We start from the raw sequence: 25165 nt of genomic DNA, 5'->3' as shown, positions 1-25165 counted from the left end.
TGGATTCCAGTTGGTTTCTTAGTGAATGAGACATGTTTTGTCTAGAGGCGGGGTCCAGTGAGGACAGGAGAGAACATCTTACTGTGTTTTACCCATATTTCCTAAACCCAATAGGTTCTGTTTGGATTCTGCAAAGCAAACTCGTCAGAAAGTTGCTGTGAACTGGACCAACTTCAGCCTCAAGAAAACCACTCCTAACACAGCTCAGTGAGGCAGTGAGGTAGAGACCTCACCTGGTACTTGCACCCCATTCTTCCCAATGCCCTGCCACTTTCTGTGCCCCTCTAAACCATTCTGTGTTCTGGGTCTGGGAGTAGGGCTTAGGGCTTGTTGTCCCTGCTTTCTTCATTTCTGTCGAAACCATCTGTCCAGGCGCAGTTGCTGATGATCTGCACCCTGTCCCTTCCTGTGTGTCTACTCACCCAAGGCCTCTGTTCTCCCATCACATCTCCCTGGTTAGGCCCTCCCTGAATCTTGCTGCTGCTTCTCCTGAAGGTCTGCCTCAACCTCCCTCCCAAAGCCTCCGGGCAGCAGTAGACTTCATGGAGCTGCACCATGCTTGGGCATTGGGCTTAAGTCCCATTTGCTTCCTCAGTGCAGACTATCTGAATGCCATCCACCTTAAGCAGTATAAGAGAGCAGCCCCCAGGGAACAGTGAGGGGCAAGTGAGCTAGAGTAAGACCTAGGTCATTGGTAAACATGGAAGTGTTAGTGAGGGTTCTTCCCCAGTAGGGCAAGTTCCCTGAGGAACTAGTAGATAAGCTGCCTTTTGGGAAGAAACTGGCCTACAAGCAGCTCTGGCCTCCCTCCAGCCACCTGCACAAATCCTTTTATCTGAACTGTTGACATATTAGATAATGTTCTGGGGCTGGGTGCCCAAAACTGGAGAAAGCCTCCAGGCTAGGAGCTTTACTGAAGAAGAGATAGGCAGCTTGTACATAGTATTGGGGCCCAAGGCTATTCAGTCCCATGTCTTCTTTTTTTAAGTGATTTATTTTTATGTGCATTGGTGTTTTGCCTTTGTGTATGTCAATGAGAGGGTGTTGGGTCCCAGTTACAGATAAGTTGCCATGTGGGTGCTGGGAATTGAACATGGTTCCTTTGGAAGAGCAGCCAATGCTCTTTACCTCTGAGCCATCTTTCCAGCTCCACAGTTCCATGTATTAACCTTGTGCTGTGTGCCCAGATCAGGTCTTTCTGTCTGACAGTTACTTAGCTGCCCTTAATAACAGTGGGAGGCTTGGACAGGTGGCCTCATCTCTATATGCATACTCTTGATGTCCTCATCTGTCTCTATGTTCCTTGGCTCTTTAAAAAAATTCCTCTCTGGGGTGAAGCAGTGAGCCTCCTGGACCCTGAACAACTCCCGGGGCAGTACAGAGGCCTGAAGCCAGGACAGTCTTCAGAGCTGAGGCCCCCTGTGTTGTGCACATGCTGCCTCCAAGTGAAGACTGTTTTCTTCAGAATCGCCTCAGGCTTCCTGTGCTTTGAGGAGTCTGATCCTCTGCCACACCAGGACAGTCACACCCCAAGAGCATCTTCTAAGGCTAAGGCATCCTCTTACCTTTTTTCACCACCACAAGAGCAAGGAATAGCAAAGACTCCAGGCATTTATCTGTTGCCCCTGTGGAAAGAAAAAGGATCACACCTCCTCCTATAAGCCCAATTTCACTGGTTTTCTGAGAAACCTAATCCAGCCATCTTCTGCCTTGGCTGATCTTTTCCAATATAGGAAGGCTACTACCCTCCTCCTCCACCCTCATGAGTGAGTGAGTGTCCTTGAGTCTCTTCTGACAGGATCAGAAGCCTACAGTGCTGGCAGGCTCAGGACCTAGTCCAGTTTGTTTCCTTGGAACCTGAATAGGAGTCTGAATACAGGACTGGCCTCTACCAGTATCTGTCAGTGAGAGAACCAGCAACCAAGCTCTCTCACTCAACCCTGACCTGGACAGATGTGCTGCAGGAATGGCCTCAGGTTTCTCAAGGATTGTCCCATATGTTGACAGATCCTCAGGACTGGGGCTCTGTCCCTCAACAATTTTAAGTTCCATTTTCCACTGGAAATTTTCAAATTTTCATTTGGGAAGTCTATTGCTTGTTTTCAGGCCAGCAAACAAAACCAAAACTTAATTACCACCTCCACAGGGACCCAGAGCCAGCAGGGCGCTGGGGAGAGACTGGTGCTGTGACCCACCCTCCAACCCGAGCCAGCAGGGCCAGCTGGGGCCAGGGTGGGAGTGGGGTGGGGACAGGGCTGATGCTCACTATAATTCTGCCATTTCTTTCAGCCTTGCCCAGGTCAACTTCTCCAGGTCACCTCAAGGCCCCAACTCAAGCTGCAGATGTAGTTTCTCCTCCATGTGCCCTTCCACTGTCTTGACACCCCCTGCTCCCACCACCCTGACCAACCAAAAGCTGAATGGATGCCATGCTGTGCTGGGGCCTTACAGGACCTCAGCAGAGCCGCTTCCTGGTGCTACACAGCCTCAACACTCAGAGCCCAGGGAATGGGCTGGCCTGTGAGCCAAGGGCTGATGGTACTGCTGGCCCAACACTGCTCTCTTTGTGTTTTGTTTTGTTTGTTCTGTTTTTTTAATTCTTTACTTTTGATACTGTGAATATCTTTCATGCAGAAAGATAAAGCAACATTTGGACACAGAGTTAGTGTGATGGTGATTTGCTGGTCTGAATGGGTAATGGGTGGGATATATGTAGTCAAACAGAGGATCTGTCCTGGTCACCATTATGGAGCAGTATAAACAATTGGTCATATTTTCACTTAATCCTTAGAGTCCTCCAAGCAATCCTAAATGGGACTGATAGCCCAATTTAAAGAAGAGGAAACTAAGGCAAGACAGGAAAGTGACTACTGAACAGTCTGGACGCCACTGTCCCAGCCCTTCCTTCTATTGGGAGGACCCAGGTACATGAGCCTGGAACATGGGCTGAGTAGTTCACCAGTGGCTGCCTCTCTGGACATTGGAGAAGCTGAGAACCCAGTACTGCTCAGTCTGTGAAGCAATTCCAATCTAGTGCTGAAGGCCTGGAGGATTCCTGGAGAGCCACTGATCTTTATTTCTTTTTACTAATTTTTATTTGTGTGTATGGATGTTTTGTCCACATATATGCCACGTGCATGCGCTGCCATGGAGGCCAGAGGAAGACATTGAATTTCCTGGGACTGGAGTTACAGATGATTGTGAGCTGCCATGTGGGTGCTGGGAATTGAACCTGGATCCACTGAAGAGTAGACAGTGCTTTTAACTGCTAAGCCATCTCTCCAGCCCCCAAGAGAATTCCTGATCTTTAGTCCGTATATTGGAAGGCAGAAGAAGCTAGGCTCTGATGTCGGCAGCGGCAGCAAAGCAGATGCATTCACAGTAAGGTGAAAACAGACAGCAAAAAGCTTGTCCCTTGGATCTCCTTCTGTCTGAGCTGCCCATTCTGGAGGAGGGTCTTCATCCCTCAGTAAATCCTTCCTGGAAATGCCTTTACAGAGCCACCCAGAGGTATATCTGGTAGTTGATTCCAATATTAACCTTTACACTTAGTTTTCCCCTTTTAAGATGGCCATGTGGATGCCGGCTGAAAATGGTGTTCCTACATCTGTATGAGAGCAGGTCTAGGAAAGGCCCTGAGGCCTTTGCATACCTTGCACCTATAGCCGTGGCCAATTGAGAACCCCTCACACCACACCTAACACAATTGAAGCAGTTAACAGCAAACTGAATGTTTATGAGTTAGGTCTGATTGCCTGGTGGGAATGAAACATGTACCCATAGACCTGAGAATAAAAGAAGTGATGAACATTTATAAAGTCAGGGAATCCACTTCCATCTTCCCAATTAGTAATTTAATAGGTTTGCTAAAAATACCTCACATATACTGTGTCCAAACTACCCTAGAGTAGTTATTTTCTGTTAAATGCAATTTTGTTTTGTTTTGTTTTTTGTTTTTTGAGATGGGGTCTATGTAGCCCCAGCTGTCCTGGAAGTTGCTATGTGGACAGAGCTGGCCTCAAACTCACAGAGAGATCCTCCTGCCACTGCCTCTGGAGAGGTGTAATTATGATGTATACTACCACACCATACCTAAATACCTTTTTTTTTTTCCCCAAGATTTATGTGTAGAGTGTTTTGCTTACACCATGAGCCTAGTGTCCAAGGTCAGAAAAGGGCATTGGATTCTGTGGAACTAGAGTTACAAATGTTTGTGAGACACCATGTAGGTGCTGGGAATCAAACCTGGGTCCTCTGCCAGAACAAATGTGTAGCAGGAATCTTAAAGAGTCTTATTAATAAAAACAAACTCAGGGCCAGGTATTGGGGTGAATGCTGGAAGATCAGAGAAGCAGAACAAGCCACAGCCACCTCACCTCTCCAGTTCCTCAGCTGATCCTGTTTCCTAGAAGCTTCTGAGTCCTCATACCAATGGCTCTCAGCTGAACTGCTGCTCAAAAGCCTGAATGCTTATCCAGCCAAAAGCTTAACCAGCCAAATGCTTCTAGTTTCTGGTCTTCACACCTTATATATCTTTCTCTTTCTGCCATCAATCCCTGGGATGAAAGGCGTGAATCACCATGCTTGGCTGTAGCCTTGAACAAATGGATTTCTGCCTCTGGAATGCTAGGATTAAAGGGGTGTGCTGGGCTGGAGAGACGGCTCGGAGGTTAAAAGTACTGACTGGTCTTTCAGAGGTCCTGAGTTCAATTCCCAGCAACTGCATGATGGCACACAACCATCTATAATGAGATCTGGTGCCTTCTTCTGGCCTGCAGGCATATATGCAGGCAGAACACTGTATACATAATAAATTTTTTAAAAAATCTTTAAAAAAAAAAAAAAAAAAAGCGTGTGCTACCACTGCCAATCCTCTGTGTTTAATATTGTGGCTGTTCTGTCTCTGACCCCAGATAAGTTTATTAGAGTGCACAATATTGGGGGACACAATACCACCACACAAATGCTCTTAACTCCTGAGCCATTGCTCCCTGCCTGAATGCTTACCTGAGCCTCTGTGGGTAGCACAGGGTCTAACAGTGTACTGTGTAGGCAGATGAGGACACAGATGGACACTTGCTCTCTTGCCCCAGGCCCCACCATAGGACTAGGTGTCCTCGGTTTCCTTCTAAAGGAAAGGAGCAGGATACAGACAGCAGGGGAAGCCTTTGTCTGTATTGGTTACCTGTGTTTCTCACATTTTGAAGCGCCATCTAAAATTCCAGTGGTGCCGTAAGTGAAGGCCTGGTCAAGTACCTACAAAGACTTAAGTGAAGGCCTGGTCAAAGACTTCTGTCTTTGGCATTTGGCACTAGCTCCAAGCACCAGTGAAGCTTGTGGCCTTAGTTCTAGCTTTCGCTCACATTCCCCTCTTCCTTGATGAATTCTGGGTGGGAGGGGGTCGTTTTGTTTTGTTTTCCTTAAGATAAGTTCTCACTATAGTTAAACAGATCTTCCTGCTCTGCCTTGCTAAGTGTTGGGATTAAAGGTGTGTGCTGCTGCATGCCAGTTGTGGTGGCCGGTAGGCGGAGGCAGGAGGATCACGAGTTCCAGGCCAGCTTGGGCTACAGAGAGATCCAGGACAGGCACCAAAACTACACAGAGAAACCCTGTCTCGAAAAAAGCAAAAAAGAAAAAGAAAAAAAAATGTGTGCCGCCATACTTGGCTTTGGTTCTTTTTTTTTTTTTTTTTTTTCTTTCAATTCCTGCTCATCCTTTGCATCCTACAAGAGAAGCCATTTGCTATGAATATCGTGAATATCGATTTGCCTTGCCCTTGTGATGATTCCATGCTAGGTCTTGTGGCATGCACCATCCCAACACTCCTGGGGTTGAGGCAGGAAGATCACCAGTTACTCAAAACAAGTAACTAGGTTCTGTCTTCACTGTGTCCTGTCCTCCACTCCCTCTTTGGCTGGGCAGTGTTGGCATACTTAATCTCAGCACTCAGGAGGCAGAGGCAGGCAGGTCTCTGAGTTCGAGGCCAGCCTGGTCTAAAGTGAGCTCCAGGACAGACGCCAAAGCTACACAGAGAAACGAAAAACAAAAAAACCCACCGTGACCATTACTTCTGACCCTTGGGGCAGAGTATTAGCTCCTGCAGATGAGGTGCGACTCCTGGCCTAGGCAACCCAGGGAAACCCTCTTGCAAGGCTGGGGCTCTTGGCCACCAGAGGGCGCAGCATTCCCCCCGAAGGTGCGGGGAAGAACGCCTTGCTCTTGGCTGTTACTCAACGGGTTCATCCTTTCGCCACACGACTTGAGTCTTTTGCGCATGCTTCAAGTCCTTCATTACCCACAAAGCTTTGCCAGACACTCAATAAATTCTGGCGCCCGCCCACAAAAAAAAACGCTGAAGAAAGTTTGTCCCAATACGCGATCCGGCGCTCACTCCGTTGCTAGGTGACGACTACAGTTTTCCCCCGTCTGATTGGAGCTCAGATGAGGCGTGGGGGTTTTTTTTGCCCTGGCATTGCGCATGTGCGCGACCAAAGATGGAGGAGTCGGAACCCGAGCGGAAGGTGGGAGTGAGGCTGGGTCCACGCGAGGGGGAGCGCGAAGAGGGAGGGGCCGCGGGCTGACTTGGGTCTCTGCAGCGGGCTCGCGCGGACGAGGCGGCCGCGGGAGGGAGCCGCTCCGAGGACGAGGATGAGGACGACGAGGACTACGTACCCTATGTGCCGTTGCGGCAGCGCCGGCAGCTACTGGTGAGGGGCGGCTTTCCAGGCGGCAACGGCGGCGTGTCCCCGGCCGTCAGCGGGAGGGGCGGTTTGGGGGAGCCGTGGTAGTACCCTGGGGCGTGGTTCTGAGGCAGAGGAGGGCTTCAGTGCACGCGACCCCCTTCCCGGAAAAAGCCGGGGTCCTGGCGCCGACCATCCCGCTGCTCTGCCCCCCACCTGCCGCGTCTTGGGCTTGACTCTGAGGGACACTGGTGGGACCTCAGCTCCAGAAGCTGCTGCAGCGAAGACGCAAGGGAGCTGCGGAGGAAGAGCAGCAGGACAGTGGCAGTGAGCCCCGAGGAGATGAGGACGACATCCCACTGGGCCCTCAGTCCAATGTCAGCCTCCTGGATCAGCACCAGCACCTCAAAGAGAAGGCTGAAGGTGGGCAGAGCAGAAAGGAGAGAGGCTGAGTCTGGGGCGCAGTGCTCCTCTCTCTCTGACATCTTTGACTTCCTTTGTCAGCGCGCAAGGAGTCGGCCAAGGAAAAGCAACTGAAGGAAGAAGAAAAGATTCTGGAGAGTGTAGCTGAAGGCCGAGGTATGATTATAGCTGGTGCAAAGAGGATGTGGACTGAGCCACCTCCTCCCAGCCTCAAGGAGATTGTCCCAAGGGGTCTGGCCTTCGGGAAGCAGGAACCCCATTGAGCTATGTCTGTCTCCTCAGCCTTGATGTCAGTGAAGGAAATGGCCAAAGGCATCACATATGATGATCCCATCAAAACCAGGTATGTCTTGCCAGTCAGTGTATGTGTGAAGACTGGCAGTGATACCCTGATGCCCAGCCATACAAACAGCCTGTGCTGACCTCTCCTGTGCGCTGCCTACCCATAGTTGGACACCCCCACGTTATGTCCTGAGCATGTCTGAAGAGCGTCATGACCGAGTTCGGAAGAAGTACCACATCCTGGTAGAAGGAGATGGTATCCCACCACCCATCAAGAGTTTCAAGGAAATGAAGTTTCCTGCCGGTACGCATGTGAGGAGAGGGGAGATACCCTGCTTTTATAACCATGCCTCTGTGAGATTGTGTCCCAGCCCCAGCTGAGCTCAGCAGTGGGGATGGAAGGTTTGAGATGGGATTTCCCTTTGTGGGTGGTGGTGGTGGTGGTGGTGGTTAGTTTTGGGGGGAAGTTCTTTTGAGACAGGATCTCACTCTGCAGCCCAGGCTGACCTCAGATTCAAAGCAGTCCTACTTTATCCCTACTGAATGCTAGTGCTAACATTGTAGGCATGACTTCCCATGCCCTGTTTGGAGGTGAGAAGGTGGGTAGGTTTGAAACCAGGTGTCATTATGGAGTCCTAGTTGTCCCAGAACGTGATACGGGCAGGCTTTCCTCAGACTCAGAGAATTACCTAGCTGTGCCTCCTAGCTTCAGGTTGCAGGTGTGTATACCAGTCCTGGCTAGAGAAAGGGTTTCTTTAAGCCTATTTTCAGATGCCTCAGCTGTACACATTCAGTCTTCTACTTAGGTAGTGAGAACGTTATGTTAGGCTTAGATAGATGTGGCCCCAGTAAGCCAGTGGGCATTGGACCCAGTGTTTCATGTCTTCAAGCCTGTTTCATGACTTGAAACTTACAGGGAAGAGCTAATTTTACAGGATCCAGGACTCTAATAAAACACCCATTATTTTTTACAGCCATCCTTCGGGGCCTAAAAAAAAAGGGCATCCTCCACCCAACACCTATTCAGATCCAGGGCATCCCCACCATGTGAGTATGGGCTGTGGGCATGGGGTCCTTGAGGGAAGGGAAGAGCAGAGAAGCAGTGCCCATTTGTCCACTGTCTTCTGCTGGGTCCAGTCCTGAAGCTCTTCCCTCCCAACAGTCTATCCGGTCGGGACATGATTGGCATTGCCTTCACGGGGTCAGGCAAGACACTGGTGTTCACACTGCCTGTTATCATGTTCTGCCTGGAACAGGAGAAGCGATTGCCTTTCTCCAAGCGTGAAGGGCCCTATGGACTCATCATCTGCCCCTCAGTAAGATAGGCTAGCCTGGGGGTCAGGATAAGGACTGGGGCTGACTTATGGTACCAGCCTTGTCTCTGTGCCTATAGCGAGAGCTGGCCCGGCAGACCCATGGCATCCTGGAGTATTACTGTCATCTGCTGCAGGAGGACAGCTCACCCCTACTGCGCTGTGCTCTCTGCATCGGGGGAATGTCAGTCAAAGAGCAGATGGAGACCATCCGACAGTATGTACAAACACCCCGTCCCACAGGCATTCTCAGAGTTCCCCGAGAAGCAAATGAACTCTTAGTTTACCTTCTGCATAATCCTCATAGAGCTCTAAGTCCATCCCTTGAGAGAGGACGGATCGGTGTGGCATGGAAGGATATGGCTGGGTATTGTGGGAATGTAGTAGATGGGATGTCCCATTCTCTGGGATGTAAGAAGTCAAGACTTTGCAGGTAAGGTGCCATTTGAATTTTGCAGCGGGGCAGTTCAGGCAGAAAGCTCACAGATTGAAACCTAGGGTGTCCAGAAAAATCAGAGCTATTCACTTTGATTAACCAAGGAGACTAAGGTACTGATGTGGGGCCAGACCCCAGTAGCACCTCTGTCCTTTCCAGTTAGAGCAATCCCCAGCCAACATCTCCAGCATTCTGGACCAGGCCCTGAGATCATAGTCATACTAGAACCCATCCCTGTGTCTGAAGTGTCCACAGGCTCCGGGAAGATGCAGGCACAGAGAAGATAAAGTCACCTTATCAGAAAAGGGAGCCCAGCAAGGCCAACAAAGGGATATAGGAACCAGGGCTATTTTGGGAGGCTCAGGACAGCCCTCTTGGGGAAGGTGTGTCAGGATAAGTGCAGGCAAGAAAGGTGCAGTCCCTCCCAAATAAGCAGCATGTGCTGTATACGGGATAGCACGGGGAAGTGCCGGGAGGCAGGGAAGGAGACAGCAAAAGCAGAAGGTGAGGGGTAGCCTCTTGGAGGTGATGGGAAAGCCAGGGAGCCCAGACCTCAGGATTTCTCTTTGTTCTCAGTGGTGTGCACATGATGGTAGCCACACCTGGACGCCTCATGGATTTGCTGCAGAAGAAAATGGTCAGTTTGGACATCTGTCGCTACCTGGCCCTGGATGAGGCTGACCGCATGATCGACATGGGCTTTGAGGGTGACATCCGTACCATCTTCTCCTACTTCAAGGTGCCTGACCCCTGCCTCCCTCGGGCACTCCTGCACAGATATGTACATACTCGCATACTCCATCTTGACCTGAAGAGGGTCTCTGCTCTGTCATGTCCTCTGCTTTTCAGGGTCTGTGTCTCAGCTACTCAACATCCTCAGAGCCCATCCCCCTTTACCTCCGTCTAGCCCTGCATGCCCTCAGCTCAGTGCTTCTCACCTTCCTAATGCTGAAACTCCTTAATACAGTCCCTCGTGTCGTGGGGTCCCCCAACCACAAAGTTATTTTTGTTGCTACTTCATAACTATAAGTTTGCTACTGTTATAAATTATAATGTAAATATCTGACAGGTAGGATATCTGATAGGGGACCCCCAAAGGGATCACAACCCACAGGTTGAGAACCACCTGCCTTAGCCCCAGTCCTCACCCTTTCTCAGGGCCAGCGGCAGACTCTGCTCTTCAGTGCCACCATGCCGAAGAAGATTCAGAACTTTGCTAAGAGTGCCCTGGTAAAGCCTGTCACCATCAATGTGGGACGTGCTGGGGCAGCCAGCCTGGATGTCATCCAGGTAGGCAGGCGCTTCTAATGGGCAGAGTCTTACCAGTACAGTCTGAAGCTAGCCACGCTCCCCTGATGCTAACTAAAGAGTCCATCTTGTGACCTTTAGCCAAGGTCATTCTTAGGCTGCCCAGCCCTCAATGGCAAGAGGCTACCAGGTCAGCTGGGAGCCCAGCTGCAGTGTCAGGGCTATGACTGGTCAGCCTAACCTTGAGATCACTTGACCCTATGGTGGCAGGAGGTGGAATATGTGAAGGAGGAAGCCAAGATGGTGTACCTGCTCGAGTGCTTGCAGAAGACACCCCCACCTGTGAGTACAGCTGGACTAGCTGGTCCCAAGGTTTTCAGGATGAGGTGATGGTGGGGGACTCGGTATGATGTCCTCTGACTAGAGTTGACCTTTTTGGGCAGGTGCTCATCTTTGCTGAGAAGAAAGCAGATGTGGATGCCATTCATGAATACCTCTTGCTCAAGGGGGTTGAGGCTGTGGCCATTCATGGGGGCAAAGGTTAGGATAGTTACTACACTGGCATAGACCTGCTGCTGTGACAGCTCCCTGCCTTCCCATTCCCTGCCCCTGCCTGGCCAGCCTGTGCTACTCCCAACATTCCTACTATAGTTCTGACATATACATCATCCACCCTAGACCAAGAAGAGCGGACCAAGGCCATTGAGGCATTCCGGGAAGGCAAAAAGGATGTCTTAGTGGCCACAGATGTGGCCTCCAAAGGCCTGGACTTTCCTGCCATCCAGCATGTAATCAATTATGACATGCCTGAAGAAATCGAGAACTATGGTAGGGAGCTTGTGATATTGATGGGCTGGACAGGAGGGGGACCAGGTGTCTAGGTAGTAGGCTAGAAGCGGTTCCTTTCATTGCAGTGCACCGAATAGGCCGCACTGGGCGTTCAGGAAACACGGGCATTGCTACCACCTTCATCAACAAGGCCTGTGGTGAGTCTTATCAGCATAGCTACCTTGGCTCTACCCTGGGCCCTCCACATGTCGCTATCCAGGTTCTAGCTTCAGGATAGAGCCTGATGGTGCCCCATTATCCCTCTTCCTTAGATGAGTCAGTGCTCATGGACCTCAAAGCCTTGTTGCTGGAGGCCAAGCAGAAGGTACCACCTGTTCTACAAGTGCTGCACTGTGGGGATGAGTCCATGCTGGACATTGGAGGTAAGTGTTGAGCAGGAGCCCCGGTCTCCAATGCACAGCCGAGTGGCTTGGAGCTGGTAAGGCAAGTAGACTGAAATACCAGGAAACCAGCCCAGGCTGGTAGGGCCAGCCTGGGGTCAAGATCTAGGGCCTGAAATTTGGTCCTATGACCTTCCTGACCCTTCTCTCCACTCCAGGAGAACGTGGCTGTGCCTTCTGTGGAGGCCTTGGCCATCGGATCACTGACTGCCCCAAACTGGAAGCTATGCAAACCAAGCAGGTCAGCAATATTGGCCGCAAGGACTACCTGGCCCACAGCTCCATGGACTTCTGAGCCGCCTGTCTTCCCTCTTCTCAAGAGGCAGCAGTCGCAAGACTCCAGCCATACGGACACCAGCCCTCAAGACAAGAAGCCAGCCCCCTTGGCCCAGCTGGCCTGGGCCATCCCAGTGCCCCCAGAATTACTATTTTCGTTCTCCTTCCCCGGCTGCCATTAAAGCACAATCCCCTCTATCTCAGACCAGCTCTTTCTCTTTCTCACCCACCTGTCCCCTGGTTCCTGGACGAGCCTCACCCTCTGCTCCAGTACCACCCTGAGGCAAGACATCAACGTCTCCCAGAGCTGCCAGCCTGCTATAGAAGGGACTGACTGACTGACTGATGTGCCCATCTGGGGACTTGGGGCATCTGGTCAGGAATGCCCAATAGCTCAGAGGAGCCACAGTTGGGGTCATGGGGAAATGGCTGGGTCCCTGGTCTCCCTGCTGTCTGACCCTGCCGCTCATCCCCCTCTTCCCGTGATTGAGCCAGGGCCTCTCAAGCCTCTTTGGCTACCCCTCCCTGCCTGTGCAGGTGCCCAGTCAGAAATCCATCTGCTGAGGAAGTGGTAGATGCCACAGAACTGCCATTCCGGCCACAGACACCCTCTACCTCCTCCTCGCCCTGCCCCACTCCCTTCACTCTGTAAAGACAGAAATGAGCCAGGCAGATGCTGCCCTGACTGGGGAGCCACATGTGAGATTCTTACATGCAGATGCCTGCTGTAGCCCAGCCCACCAACCAGGACTTCACCCTGCAGCAAGAGGGGCCAAGAAGTGCACAGCAGTCTCCAGGTATCTCGGCCTCTCTGCGAACAGGACATTGCATGTGAGGCACATGCTGATTCAGCAGACAGCAGTTGCTCAACCTACGTTTGTCACTTAGTGTGTGGCCTCCAGCAAGTTACTTAATACATCTGAGCCTTAATTTCCTCATTGCCGAAATGTCAGTGAGGATGCAAAAGATAGGGTCAGGCTGTGTAAGCGCGGAGCTGCCCGGACCATGGTGGGCAAGGAGCCAGGAGCCAAAAGGCCCCTTGAATGTATTTCCATGTCTATAGTGTGACCCCTAAAGAGCATTCCTCAGCCTGGTTACAGCATTCTTTCCCAACGTGACATTACATGAGTGAGAAGATACTTCCCATAATTCATACTCATGCCCCAACAGAGTGCTCCAGCAGCAAGGCAGGTGGGGTGGGATGGGGGAAAGACACAGGACAGGAAGCAAAGCTTTAAGGAGCATGTGACCTCCCTAGGGAGCACACTGGGGGCCTGCCACCCACACTCGATGTGACAAGCAGTAAAGCCGGCTAGAGCCCTTGTGGACTGCTGCCTGGCGGCCGTGCTGTGGGCCTGCGTCAGTCTCTAACCTTAAAGAGTGGTCAGGGAAGGCCTCAGGAAGAAGCGGCCACCCGTGGCAGGAGAGCAGTGGTAAGGGTACCCAGAAGGGACTGAGCTGAAGAAGTACAACTCGGGAGGTAAAGGCAGGAACACACAAGAGTGGAACGGCCCAGACTAGACTGACAAGGAATAATGGGGTTGGTGGACAGTCAGGGTGGGCCCAGGTCGGGTAAGGATGGAGAGGAGGAAGTGAACTTTAGAAATATTTCTGGTTGGGCTGGGAGTGTAGCTCAGTGACAGAGCAATTGCTTTAGCATACCCAAGGCCCTGGATTAATCCAGTATTTGGCTGGAGAGGCGTGTAGGCCTCAGAATGGCAACCAGGAGTTTAGTAATCTGGGGAGAAGAGGGGAGGGTCCAAGGATAGGGCCAGGGCTGTACAGTTCCCATCCTCGGGATGCACAGCCGCCTGGGGATGGGGGAGGGTTCCGAGCTCGTGACTCAGGGCATCCATCCTGTGGTCAGACACTCACAACCAGCTGATCCAGGTGCATGCGCAAGAGGCAGTGGCCCCCAGTGGCCTCAAGCTCCCGGTGGGCAGGTGTGGCCTGGTGGAACAGCCAGAACCCGAAGGGAGAGATTGGTCCTGACTACCCCTTCAGTGAAGACCAGGCTCCCCTCCCCCTGGCCCTGCAGCTGTCTCTGGACAGGGGAAGTGGCCAGAAGGGGAAGTGAGAGGATCCTGTCCAGCCTGTCATCAGTCTCCGTGGGGCTTCAGAACAGCCGTGGCCATGGAGTCTCTGGAGACCCCTGTCAAGGACGGCATCCTATACCAGCAGCACGTGAAGTTTGGCAAGGTAGGGACCTCAGGCTGCCAGCCATGGGCAGAGAGAGAAACCTCTGCTCAGCTAGATAGCCTGTCTAGACCTGAGAGAACTGGGAAAGGAATCTGGGTGGGCGGGAACCTGGGGATTTGGGAGTGGAGGTTCTTGGCCTGAGATTAGGGCAGAAGCATCCCTTAAGATTGCCCCATAGAGCGGTAGAGATGCCAAGACCACGGAAGGGCCTTAAGAATCAAAACCTATGTGTGTGATGGTTCCAAAGCTCCTGGAGAAGGTCAAGGCCTGAGTGGCAAGAGCCTTCCAAGGATGAAGCAGCAACCTGCAGACAAAGACTGGGTCTCTATCCAGATGCTGGGGAGGAAAGGGGCTGGGGTCCATTTTCCTCCTTGAGCATCAGACTGTACACCCACAGTTCAGCTGCAGCTGTTCCCTGGGTAGAAAAACTGTTTCCTTTGCTAGATATCATTTGCATGTTTCCTTCCTTACCAGCATGAAGCTGAGGCCTCTTTACCACCCCACCCAGCCCTGGCCTAAGTGCCCTTTTTGGTTGGGGGATGGCGGTAGATAGCATAACAGCCGTGTCAGTTGGCCTGCTCCAACCACTAGATTTACAGACAATCCAGAAGTCCTGGGCCTTGAGAGATAAGCATACTGTTGCTGTGGAGGTCATTCAGAAAAGGGCAGGGTGGGATTTGAACTCGGAGCTGACCAACCCTAAATACAGACTTCTTCCTGCTTACCTTTTCCCTAGCTAGGCCTCCTTCTTCTACAGTCTTAGGGAGGTAGAAGCCAGGCAGCCAGTTGCTCAGCAGCTTGTACAGAGCCAAGTGGCAGGGGGAGCCTTCTTCCCAAGGGTCTTCTTCTTTACAGAAATACTGGCGCAAAGTGTGGGCTCTGCTGTATGCAGGAGGCCCATCAGGCGTAGCTCGGCTGGAAAGCTGGGATGTTCGTGATGGTGGCCTGGGGGCAGCAGGCGACAGAGCCACAGGGCCTGGCCGGCGAGGCGAACGTCGGGTCATACGCTTGGCTGACTGTGTGTCTGTTCTGCCTGCGGACTGTGAGAGTTGTCCCGGGGACACCGGTGCCTTCCTGATTACCACCACTGCACGAAGCCACCTGCTGGCCGCCCAGCACCGCCAGTCATGGATGGGCCCCATCTGCCAGCTGGCCTTCCCGGTGAGTATAAAGTGAACTGGCCCGGGGGACCACCTCAACCCTCTTCCTCATGCCCTTGCTTAGTTAGACCCTGCCATTTGGTAAGCACTGCCAAAACCTGGCAAATCGGGCCAACAGCTCAGAACCCACAGAGTGAATTCCAGAGCCCCATGCATGCTAGAAAATCAAACGGTAGATCAGGAGATCTCTCTAAGGAGGAGACAGTGAGCCTGAGCCCTGAAAGGACAGGTGAGGACTCATCAGGCAGAGGTTTGAGAAAGGTGTCTAAGACACACTGACAAATATTGATAACACTGGTATCACGGGCAAAGGTCCTGGGGCAGGGAAGCACAGTAATTTAAAGAACAGAAAGTGGGCCAGCCAGCAGCCAAGGCATACAAGTCAGTAGATTTGGGAAGTTCAGTGAGAGCCTGTTGAAACCACCTTGGGCCATGTGTGGGTTGGAGGTTTTAGACTGATCAGAAAGGATGGCTCTGGAGTGGTAAAGCCAGAGGACAATGGTTATGAAGACTCAGAGTTCGTGATAGAAAAACCAACAAGCCTGGTAGATCCTCAGAAAGTTAATCATGGAGCAGCTGGTGAGGTGGTTCAGTGGTTAGAACACTGGACCCAGGTTCAATTCCCACTTGGCAGCTCACAATTGTAAGTCCCAGGGGATCAGACACCCTCTTCTGGCCTCTCTGAGAACTAACACATGTAGTGCACAAACGTGTATAGGCAAAACCCCCATACACATAGCAATAGGTAATAAACATTTTTAAAAGCCAATCATGGAATTACAATATGCTTGTAATTCTCCTGATTCATGTATAACCAAGAGAATGAAGAGATGTTCAGGCAAAATGTGGCCACCAGTGCTCATGGCAGGCACCATTGCCAAGAGATGAAACAACATGGGACCATCCTCTGATGGAGACAGGGTGGCCCAGGCCTATAACTCCAGCATTTGGAAGGTGAGGAAGAAGGTTCAGCAATTTAAGGTCATCCTTAGCTACATGGCCAGTTCCAGGCTAGCCTAGGCTACTTGAGACCATGTCTCAAAAACAAACAATAAAAAAACAAGGAGCCTTGAAGAAATACAATGTGAAAGAAGCTAAACACAAAAGGTAGTACATATGGTTTTTAAAATTCGTGCAATATATCGGGAACAAACAAATCCATACAGACAGAATGCAGGTGCACGGATAGCAGGGCCCATGGGGGGGGAGTGGCGGCTGATGGGTGCTGGACTGTCACTTATGGTGATGACAAGTTCTGGAATTAGGTGCTGCTATGACTACACAACCTTGTGAATATACTAAAAACCACTGAATTGGGTACCTTAAAATAGTAACGTTGGGGACTGGAGACATGGTTCAGCAGTTAAGAGCACTGGCTGCTCTTCCAGAGGACCTGAGTTCAGTTCCCAGCATCCACATGGCAGCTCACAACTGTCTGTAACTCCAGTTCCAGGGGATCTGACACCCTTACCCCCTCACACAGGCAAAACACCAATGCATATAAAATAAAAATAGCCAGGCAGTGGTGGCGCACACCTGTAATCCTGGCACTCAGGAGGCAGAGGCAGGTGGATCGCTGTGAGTTCGAGGCCAGCCTGGTCTACCAAGTGAGTTCCAGGACAGGCTCCAAAGCTACAGAGAAACCCTGTCTCAAAAATAAATAAATAAATAGATAAGTAAATAAGTAAGTAAGTAAATAAATAAATGAAATAAAAATAAATAAACCACTTAAAAAACAGTGAAGTTGATTTGTACCACTTGTTTTTAAATTTAAAAATGCACAGATTGAAAGGAAGTGAGGTTTGACTTTGGCCATGCTCATGGGTTAAGGTAGTTATGGTGGGCAATCAGAAACTAAAAGAACCCCAGGACTGGCTGTGGGATGGAAGTCAGGGAAGGTCAGGGGTGACCTGCAGATGCCTCTTCACTGCTACATGCTGTCAGAGCGAGCCCAGCCCCTGGCCGCACACATGGGCTATAGAAACACCCCTTGGTGCTTTGGTGCACTAGGAATAGCCAGCACTACAGAGCTAGCTTTGCTCCAAGGCCAGCACTCAGGGAGCCCAGTGGGGATTGCTTCCCCTGCAGAGTGTGAGGCAGGATGGGACCAGTGCACAGAAGCTATTGCCTGCTGACCCCATAGGAGGAGTGGGGAGAAAGAAGGCTCTAACTGATGACTAAAATCTATTCCTCAGGGCACCGGAGAATGTTCTGGATCAGGACAGGCTGAGACTCCAAAAAGGGGCTTTGTTCCCATGGAGGAAAACACTATCTACTCTTCCTGGCAGGAAGGTGACTCAAGGGACACCCCCGGGCAGCCTCACATCCACCCCAGCAGTGGTCTCTGAGAACTGATGCAATGTCCTTGCTTCCTGAGTACAGTGAGTGAGTTTCCAGTGGTAGTGCAGAGGACAGAGGCCACCACCCGCTGCCAGCTGAAAGGACCCTACCTCCTGGTGCTGGGCCAAGATGACATACAGCTCCGGCAGACTTCCAACCCCCAGGCCTGTTACAGCTGGCCCTACCGTTTCCTGCGCAAGTTCGGCTCTGACAAGGTGAGGTGCTGACCAACCTGACGGGTCCCTGTCGGGAAAGGTGGTACGTGGTCAGTGTCCTGGCTCCTCAGCCACTGACCCCCGCCTGTGTCACTTGTGTGCAGGGCGTGTTCTCTTTTGAGGCTGGCCGCCGTTGTGACTCGGGTGAGGGCCTTTTTGCCTTCAGTAGTCCACGTGCCCCAGACATATGTGGAGCTGTGGCTGCTGCCATTGCCCGCCAGCGGGAACGTCTTCCAGAGTTGGCCACGTCCCCACCCTGCCCATTGCCTCGGGCCCTCTCCCTGCCCTCCCTAGAGCCCCCTGGAGAGCTTCGGGAGATGGCCCCAGGATTTGAGCTGGCCACTTCCAGAAAGCTGCCTATGACTGACCCTGGGCCTCAAAGCCTGCCATTGCTGCTCAGTCCCACGCAAGAAGGAGGAACAGTATCCAGTCTCTATGCGTCCGTGTGCAAGCAGACCAGCAGGCCCACAGCTACTGTGGAGCACCTCTATGAGAACCTGTGCATGCTGGAGGCCAGTTCTGGGCTGTCCAATGGGGGTCCTGAGTCCCAAGAGGGCCCTCCTGGTGGCCACAGCCCCCTGGCCAGCCCCATCTATCACAACAGTGAGGACCTGAGTTGGCCTGGCTCAGCCCAGAACAGCAACCTGGAAGCCCAGTACCGGAGGCTGCTAGAGCTAGAGCTAGATGAGGCTGGAGGAACTGTCCGCTCTGGTGCACAGACAGGCATTAAGGCCAAGCTGGTGACCCTGCTGACTCGGGAACGGAAGAAGGGCCCTGCTCCCTGTGACCGGCCCTGAAGGCCTGTGCAGTGGCAGCAGGACAGAGGTGATCTCCCAGGAACTGGAGGGAGCAACTTCAGATATATTTCCTGTCTACTCTGACCTACAGGGACAAGCTAGGCAGCCTGGGAAGAAGCCGCATGCTGCCCTACCCACTCCCAGCAGACAGTGTACAGATTGACCAATAATAAAGCTTGCCTACCAGCCTCCCTTTGGTTCGTCCTATGGCCCACAGTCCACACTACATCTTTTTCTCCTGGCACACAGGGCCCTTGTGTTCATTGTAGCAAACTCCGGGCCTTTATGCTGGGCCCCAGAGACTGAGTGTCTAGAGCCTGACTTCAGTCACCACTGGGCTAAAATCCACTTGAGCCGACAAACAGGAGACAATTAGTTTGGGCTCTGTGTGGTTCTGTGCCACAGGAATGGCAGCCAAACGGAAACACGAGATCTGTTGATAGAAGTGCCCCTAAACTAAGTTAGAAGGGTAAGCCCAACCAGGCAGGCTATGAGCCTGGCATTTCCAGCTTGGGAGGGCCATTTGTGGGGTGGGGTCAGTGCTTGCTTCTTGCCCTGCAGAAAACTGGGTTGTCATCCTTGAACAGATAATGGACTTGGCAGGGACGATAGGAAGGCTGGATCTGGGGGATAGAGGAAAGCGAGTCAGCACAGCTGTGGAGGAAGAGACAGGCAGAGGTAGCGGTGGTGTGGTGGGCAAGGACAGGAAGAAGGGCTCTAGAGGGTACACCTTCAAAACACTCGGGCCTAATGGAACTCAGCCAGTTTGCAGACACACCTGGAGAACCTCTGGCCTGCTTTATCAACTATAAAGAAGCAATAAAAATTAAAAAATAAAGTCCTGTGGGACTGGAGGCAGAGTTCAGTGGTACAGGACCTACCTAGTATGAGGTAGACCCTGGATTCAATCTTACACACACACACACACACACACATAAAACAAAACAAAACAAAACAAAAACCTACAATATCCAGGAGGCAGAGACAGGTGGATCTCTGTGAGCTTGAGGCCAGCCTCATCTCCATAGTTCCAAAACAGCCAAAGCTACAAAATGAGAGCATACCTCAAAATGAAACAAAAACAAAAAACAAACCAAACACACACACACACACACACACACCAAAACAAACAAATGAACAAAAAACCCCACCAACAACATCAAAAGATTAAAGTATAAATTAGGCTTAATCATTAACATTTTACTTGGGGTGGGCAGGGAGCTAGAGAACCGACTCAGCAGTTAAGAGCCCTGGCTGCTTGCTCTTCCAGAGGACCTGAGCTCATAACGGTCTGTAACTCCAGATCTAGGGAACCCAATGCCCTCTTCTGGCTTCCATGGACAATGCACACATGCAGTGCACAGACACACATGCAGTTAAAACATCCAATACACACAAATATTTTTTAAAGCGTTTTATTGAGAATGTTGGTGGGGAGATACCTCAGTGGATAAAGAATGTGTCCCTGGAGTTAGGATTCCCAGGATCCACATAAAAGCTGAGGTGTGTTGCTACCTGTCATCCCAACTCCTGGGAGGCAGAGACAAGATCCCCATAGTAATCGGGCTAGGTAGACTAGCCAGCTTTAGTGAGAGGCTCTCAACAAAGTGGGAGGCAGTGGAGAAAGACATTCAGTGTCACCTTCTGGCTTACACACAACATTCATACACAGAGACCTATGTATGTGAAACCACACATGCACACATACTACACACATGCATATGCAAAGCACACATGTATACATGCTACACACATCCATATGCAAAGAAGGTGAGTTTCTCTTTTGGACTTTCCTCACGCATTCATTCAGTCCCCAGATCAGCATCCTGCCATCACCATCTCCAGCCGTACAGAAACTGATGGATGGTCTTTGGTTTCACATCTGAAAAGAACCTTCCTTTACCCCACACTCTCCTTCTGCAACCTCCCATTTCTCTGTTCTGCTCCACAGCAAAACTCCTCAAAGAGTTGAATGATTCTCATTTCCAGTGTCCCACCCCCCACTCTCTCCCTAACTTCAGTTTCCTCTTTGTCTACCGTTCCATTACATAACCTTTCAAAGTCAACAGCTACCTACCAGACCAGGCTGCACACTGAGAGACGCTGGAACCCCTCTGCTTCCTTGCCCCTTCCTGATGCTTCGTGGAGCTTTCCTGCTCCCTTGCCGTGTCTCCTTCATAGTGAGTCACTTTTCAGTGCTCAGGATTGAAGCCAATGTCTTTTGTCCACGCTACCCATGTTCTTCCACTGAGCAGCAGAACCTCTCTTCCCTGTTACCATTCTTCTCAGAGTTCTTTCAGCTAAAAGTGTAGTTCAGTCTGGCTCTGTGGAATCACTTGGAGACCTTTAAAGGATACCCACGCCTAGGCTCACACACAGAGCTCTGATTTTTATCAGTTAGATGCAGGGAACTTTGGCATCAATGTTTGGTGTTTCAAATTCTGGGATGATTCTAACATGCATCCTGAGCTGAACCACTGGCATAAGCGAGTTAATCATTAGGTTCGTTTTCTTAAGATTTATATTTATTTTATGTGCATGTGTGTTTTGCCTTTGTGTATGTATGCACCAAGGATATGCAGTTTCCATGACAACCAGAAGAGGGTGAGGGGCTTGGATACTCTGGAACTGGTGTCACAGACTCCAGTTATGTTAGTCACTCTGTGGGTGCTAGGAACCAAACCTGTGTCCTCCACAAGAACAAAAATTGTTCTTAACTGCTGAGTCATCTCTCCAATTCCACACATCACTAAAATTTAAAGGCAATGTAAATGCTGATAACTTCCACAGGCATGTCCATCTTTAATGTGGACTTGTGGGGTTGGAGAGATGGCTTAATGGTTGAGAGTGCTTACTGCTCTAGCAGAGGACCCGTGTTTATATGTCAGCACCCACATGAGGAGTCTCACAGATGCCTGCGACACCATGGAGTAATACAGTTCTCCTCTGGTCTCTATCGCTAATGGATCTATACACACACACACACACACACACACACACACACACACATCAATCCCCCCCCCCCCCCCCCCACACACATCAGTCTCCACCCCCCCCCCCCCACACGCTTTCCACTCACTCCAGTACAGCTGGCTTTCTTGGACTGCCAGCCCCCAAATCATGACATAGAGACTTGGTGGCCTTAGCTTAGGCTTGTTTCTAGCTAGCCTTTTTTTTTTTTTTTTAACTTAAAATAACTCATTTCTATAATTGGACTTTCCTTTGGGCTGCCAGCCCCAAATAATGACTTGGAGACTTATTAATTATGAAAGTTTGGCCTTAGCTTAGGCCTGTCCCACTTATAACTTAAATTAATCCATATTTTTATTAATCTTTGTTCTACCATGTGGCTTTTACCTCTCTCCCATTTTGTGGGCCCAACTTGTTCGGCTTCTACTTCCTCTCTGCCCGCAAGTCCTGCCTATCTCTCCTGCCTAGCTATTGGCCATTCATCTCTTTATTAAACCAATCACAGCACTATATCTTTACACAGTGCACAAATATCCCACAACACATTTCTATTAATTTACATGCTTCCCCCAAGGCTTGTTTACCTCATCTATATAATGTCCATCATGCTTTCCTGCTTCCTCTGTGTCTGTCCAGCCACAGGCTGGCTCCCCTTTTCTCTCTGCTTGCCAGCCCCGCCTACCCCTCTTCTGCCTAGCTATTGGCCATTTAGGTGCCTTAGGCAGGCCAGGTGAGACAACAACACATCTTTACCTAGTTAAACAAGTAGTCTATGCTGCAACACTCCAGATTTGAGAATCCAACTGCACAATGCACATCTGCATATCTAAAAGGCATTTCTAGGTCTAGGGCTGAAGCTCAGGGGTACAACACTTATCTAATATTCTTGAAGCCCTTGATCCCTAGCATTGCCAAAAGAAAAAGTATCTTCAAGCTTAATGTGTGAAGAGAAGTTGGAAAACCAGGGCACTGTGCAGTACTGTTGCCAGGTATGTTTGAGAGCAGAGAGGAATCTAGAAGGATGCTAGAACTGTGAGAGGCAAGTTTGCACATCATTCACCAAGCACTGACAAGTAACATCTTCCACAACTAATACAATGTCGCAGAGCAGACCAGTCCAGGAAGCTGCTGTCAGAATTGCTGTGGCTGGGACACCCTCTCCCACAGTGGCTAGAGCACTTGCTAGTTTATTAATTACTGGGACACACTGGAGTCATGGTCATGACTAAAACTAGAATCCAGAACTCTTGAATCCTCAGTCTGGAAACCTTTTCCTTAATTAAAAACCTAAGCCGGGCAGTGGTGATGCATGCCTTTAATCTCAGCACTCGGGAGGCAGAGGCAGGTGGATCTCTGTGAGTTCAAGGCCAGCCTGGGCTACAGAGTAAGTTCCAGGAAAGGCACAAAGCTACACAGAGAAACCCTGTCTCGAAAAACAAAACAAAAAAAACCACCTAAGCCTCAGGGCTGGGGATATGGCTCAATGGTAGAGAGTTGTTCCAGAATGTACAAGACCCTGCATTGATCCCCAACACTGCAAGAGTCAAAAATCTAAGCCTTAGCTGGGGGGTCACGGCCCATTGTAATTTCAGCTCTAAAGGCTGAGACATGTTAAAGAATTCTGGGCTGGGGCTGGAGAGATGGCTCAGCATTTAAGAGCACTGGCTGTTCTTCCAGAGGTCCTGAGTTCAATTCTCAGCAACCACATGGTGGCTCACAGCCATCTGTAATGAGATCTGGTGCCCTCTTCTGGAATGCAGGCAGAACACTGTATACATAACAAATAAATAAATCTTTAAAAAAAAGTTCTGGGCCAGCTGGGGCTACAAAGTAGTAGTTCAGACAGTAAAGGCTAGATTAAGGCCTCTGTTCCAACCAGGTTAGAAGAGATTGTCTTTGGGCACTTTAAAAAAAAAAAATTATTTTTATTTTTTATTTATTATGTGTATAGTGCCCTGGCTGCATGCCAGAAGAGGGCGCCAGATCTCATTACAAATGGTTGGGAGCCACCATGTGGTTGCTGGAAATTGAACTCATGACTTCTGGAAGAGCAGTCGGTGCTCTTAACCTCTGAGCCATCTCTCCAGCCCATCTTTGGGCACTTTTAGGACTAAGAGAACTGGCCATGCTGGGCAGTGGTGGCCTAGGCCACCCAACACTGGGGAGGCAGAAGCAGGCGCATCTTTGTGAGTTCAAGGCCAGCCTGGTCTACAGAGGGAATTCCAGAATAGTCTACTACATAGAGAAACACTTTCAGGAAAACAAACAAACAAATAAATAAGGAGGTTGAGGGGCTGGCCACGGAGCTGCAGGGATTCAGGTCACCAGTCACCAGGGGGCGCTATATCCTTTCTAGTCCAGTGTCTGTTCCAATCCTAAAGCTGCATGTTCTTGGGAAGATCCCGACATAGCACCTGGTCCTATGCCTTTGTGTGGAGCAGGAAAGGGGCCTGGAGGTCTTTCCTGTTGCTGGAACATAGCCAGGAGCCACCAGACTGCCAGTTCCTTTTTTGCTCATTTCTTATTTCACTTTTGCAAACCTTCTTTCTGTTCGTTCACATCAACTCTGTGCAGGCACTGTGGACAGGATAGAGAAGTCCCAGATCTCATGGGACAATAAAGACACAGTACGTCAGAACAGTGCTATGGGGGACTAGGTTAAGGGACTAGGCTGTGACACAGGCGTGGTATTGAGACTGCTGTTTTAATTTTTTGATGTCATGGGTCGTCCCCCCCAACCTCACAGGGTTTCTCTTTGTAGCCCTGGCTGGCCTGAACTAGGCTGGTCTGGAACTCAGATATCCCCCTGCCTCTGCCTCCCAAGTGCTGGAACTAAAGGCATTCGCCACTACCACTTGGCTAAATTGTTTTTTTTTTCTGACTAAATTTTTTAAAATTTATTTTTATTATTTTTGTGTATAAATGTTTGTCTGCTTGTATATCTGCACACCATGTACATGCCTGGTACACATGAAGGCCTGAACAGGGTGTCCAGATCCCCTAGAACAGGAGTTATAGATGTTTATGAACCACCATGTGGGTGCTGGGAAGCAAACCTGGGTTCTTTGAAAGAGCAGTCAGTGCTGCTAACCACTGAGCCATCTCTCCAGCTGGGACCAGTGTTTTAGATGGGATGGTCAGAGAAGACCCCCTGGAGGAGGCAGTGTTCAAACACAGAGGAAAAAAAAATCTTTTTAAGTCTATTTAGATCGCCAGGGTGGGGTGGGGGAGGGTGTTTTAAGCAAAAGGAATGCAAAATGCAAAGGCCCTAAGGCAAGAATGTGCTTGGAGGAGTAGAAAGAAGGCCAGGGAGGTGTAAGTGCCGAGCGCGCAGGCCCAGAAGGTTGACCCCATTGTTTCTCTTCCTTCGCACAACTCCCTCCCTCCTTTGTTTGTATTTTATTCATTTATTTAGAGACAGGGTCTCCCTAAATTGCTCACACTGGCCTTGAACATGTAACCCTCCCACCCCCTCAGCTTCCCCAGTAGCTGGGATTACATAGACCTATGCCGCCAGGCCTAACACTTGACCCAGTTTCTTAGTCTTGCGTAGGTCTTAAGGATTTTAGTTTTATTTTAAATGTAGCCCACTGGAAT

The 25165-nt window shown here is 50.4% G+C and overlaps 3 protein-coding genes across 8 annotated transcripts in view; all 3 read left to right on the top strand.

Moving 5' to 3' along the window:
• Window positions 1-2661, top strand: part of Fam193b (family with sequence similarity 193 member B) — a 33933-nt gene extending 31272 nt beyond the window's left edge. For 3 of the 5 annotated variants that reach the window (XM_036189101.1, XM_036189098.1, XM_036189102.1), the window contains 2 exons: window positions 115-220; window positions 2290-2661. In XM_036189101.1, the coding sequence (XP_036044994.1) occupies window positions 115-211 (97 nt within the window). In that variant the 3' untranslated portion in view covers window positions 212-220; window positions 2290-2661. Of the gene's footprint in view, window positions 1-114; window positions 237-2289 lie in introns of those variants that run through there. The other 2 variants (XM_036189099.1, XM_036189100.1) reach the window with 2 other exon arrangements.
• Window positions 2662-6355: 3694 nt separating this feature from the next.
• Ddx41 (DEAD-box helicase 41) lies at window positions 6356-12092 on the top strand. Its single transcript, XM_036188117.1, has 17 exons — window positions 6356-6521; window positions 6597-6707; window positions 6944-7103; window positions 7185-7259; window positions 7386-7446; window positions 7553-7689; window positions 8360-8432; window positions 8548-8701; window positions 8779-8915; window positions 9711-9873; window positions 10293-10424; window positions 10653-10724; window positions 10826-10922; window positions 11061-11210; window positions 11297-11368; window positions 11483-11593; window positions 11770-12092. The coding sequence occupies exons 1-17, from the start codon at window positions 6495-6497 to the stop codon at window positions 11904-11906; spliced, it is 1869 nt and encodes a 622-aa protein (XP_036044010.1). The 5' UTR covers window positions 6356-6494; the 3' UTR covers window positions 11907-12092.
• A 78-nt stretch (window positions 12093-12170) lies between these two features.
• Window positions 12171-18786, top strand: Dok3 (docking protein 3). 2 transcript variants are annotated; one of them, XM_036188119.1, is made up of 5 exons: window positions 12171-14086; window positions 14942-15247; window positions 17535-17538; window positions 17629-17801; window positions 17906-18786. In XM_036188119.1, exons 1-5 carry the CDS (start codon window positions 14021-14023, stop codon window positions 18596-18598), a joined length of 1242 nt encoding a protein of 413 aa, XP_036044012.1. In that variant the 5' UTR covers window positions 12171-14020; the 3' UTR covers window positions 18599-18786. The 2 variants fall into 2 exon arrangements, with proteins under 2 accessions (XP_036044012.1, XP_036044011.1); XM_036188118.1 differs by having other exon boundaries at window positions 17442-17538.
• Window positions 18787-25165: the final 6379 nt, after the last annotated feature.

This window comes from Onychomys torridus, chromosome 5, assembly GCF_903995425.1.
Source record: "Onychomys torridus chromosome 5, mOncTor1.1, whole genome shotgun sequence".
NCBI lineage: Eukaryota > Metazoa > Chordata > Mammalia > Rodentia > Cricetidae > Onychomys > Onychomys torridus.
This window is presented reverse-complemented; position numbering and strand designations above follow the sequence as displayed.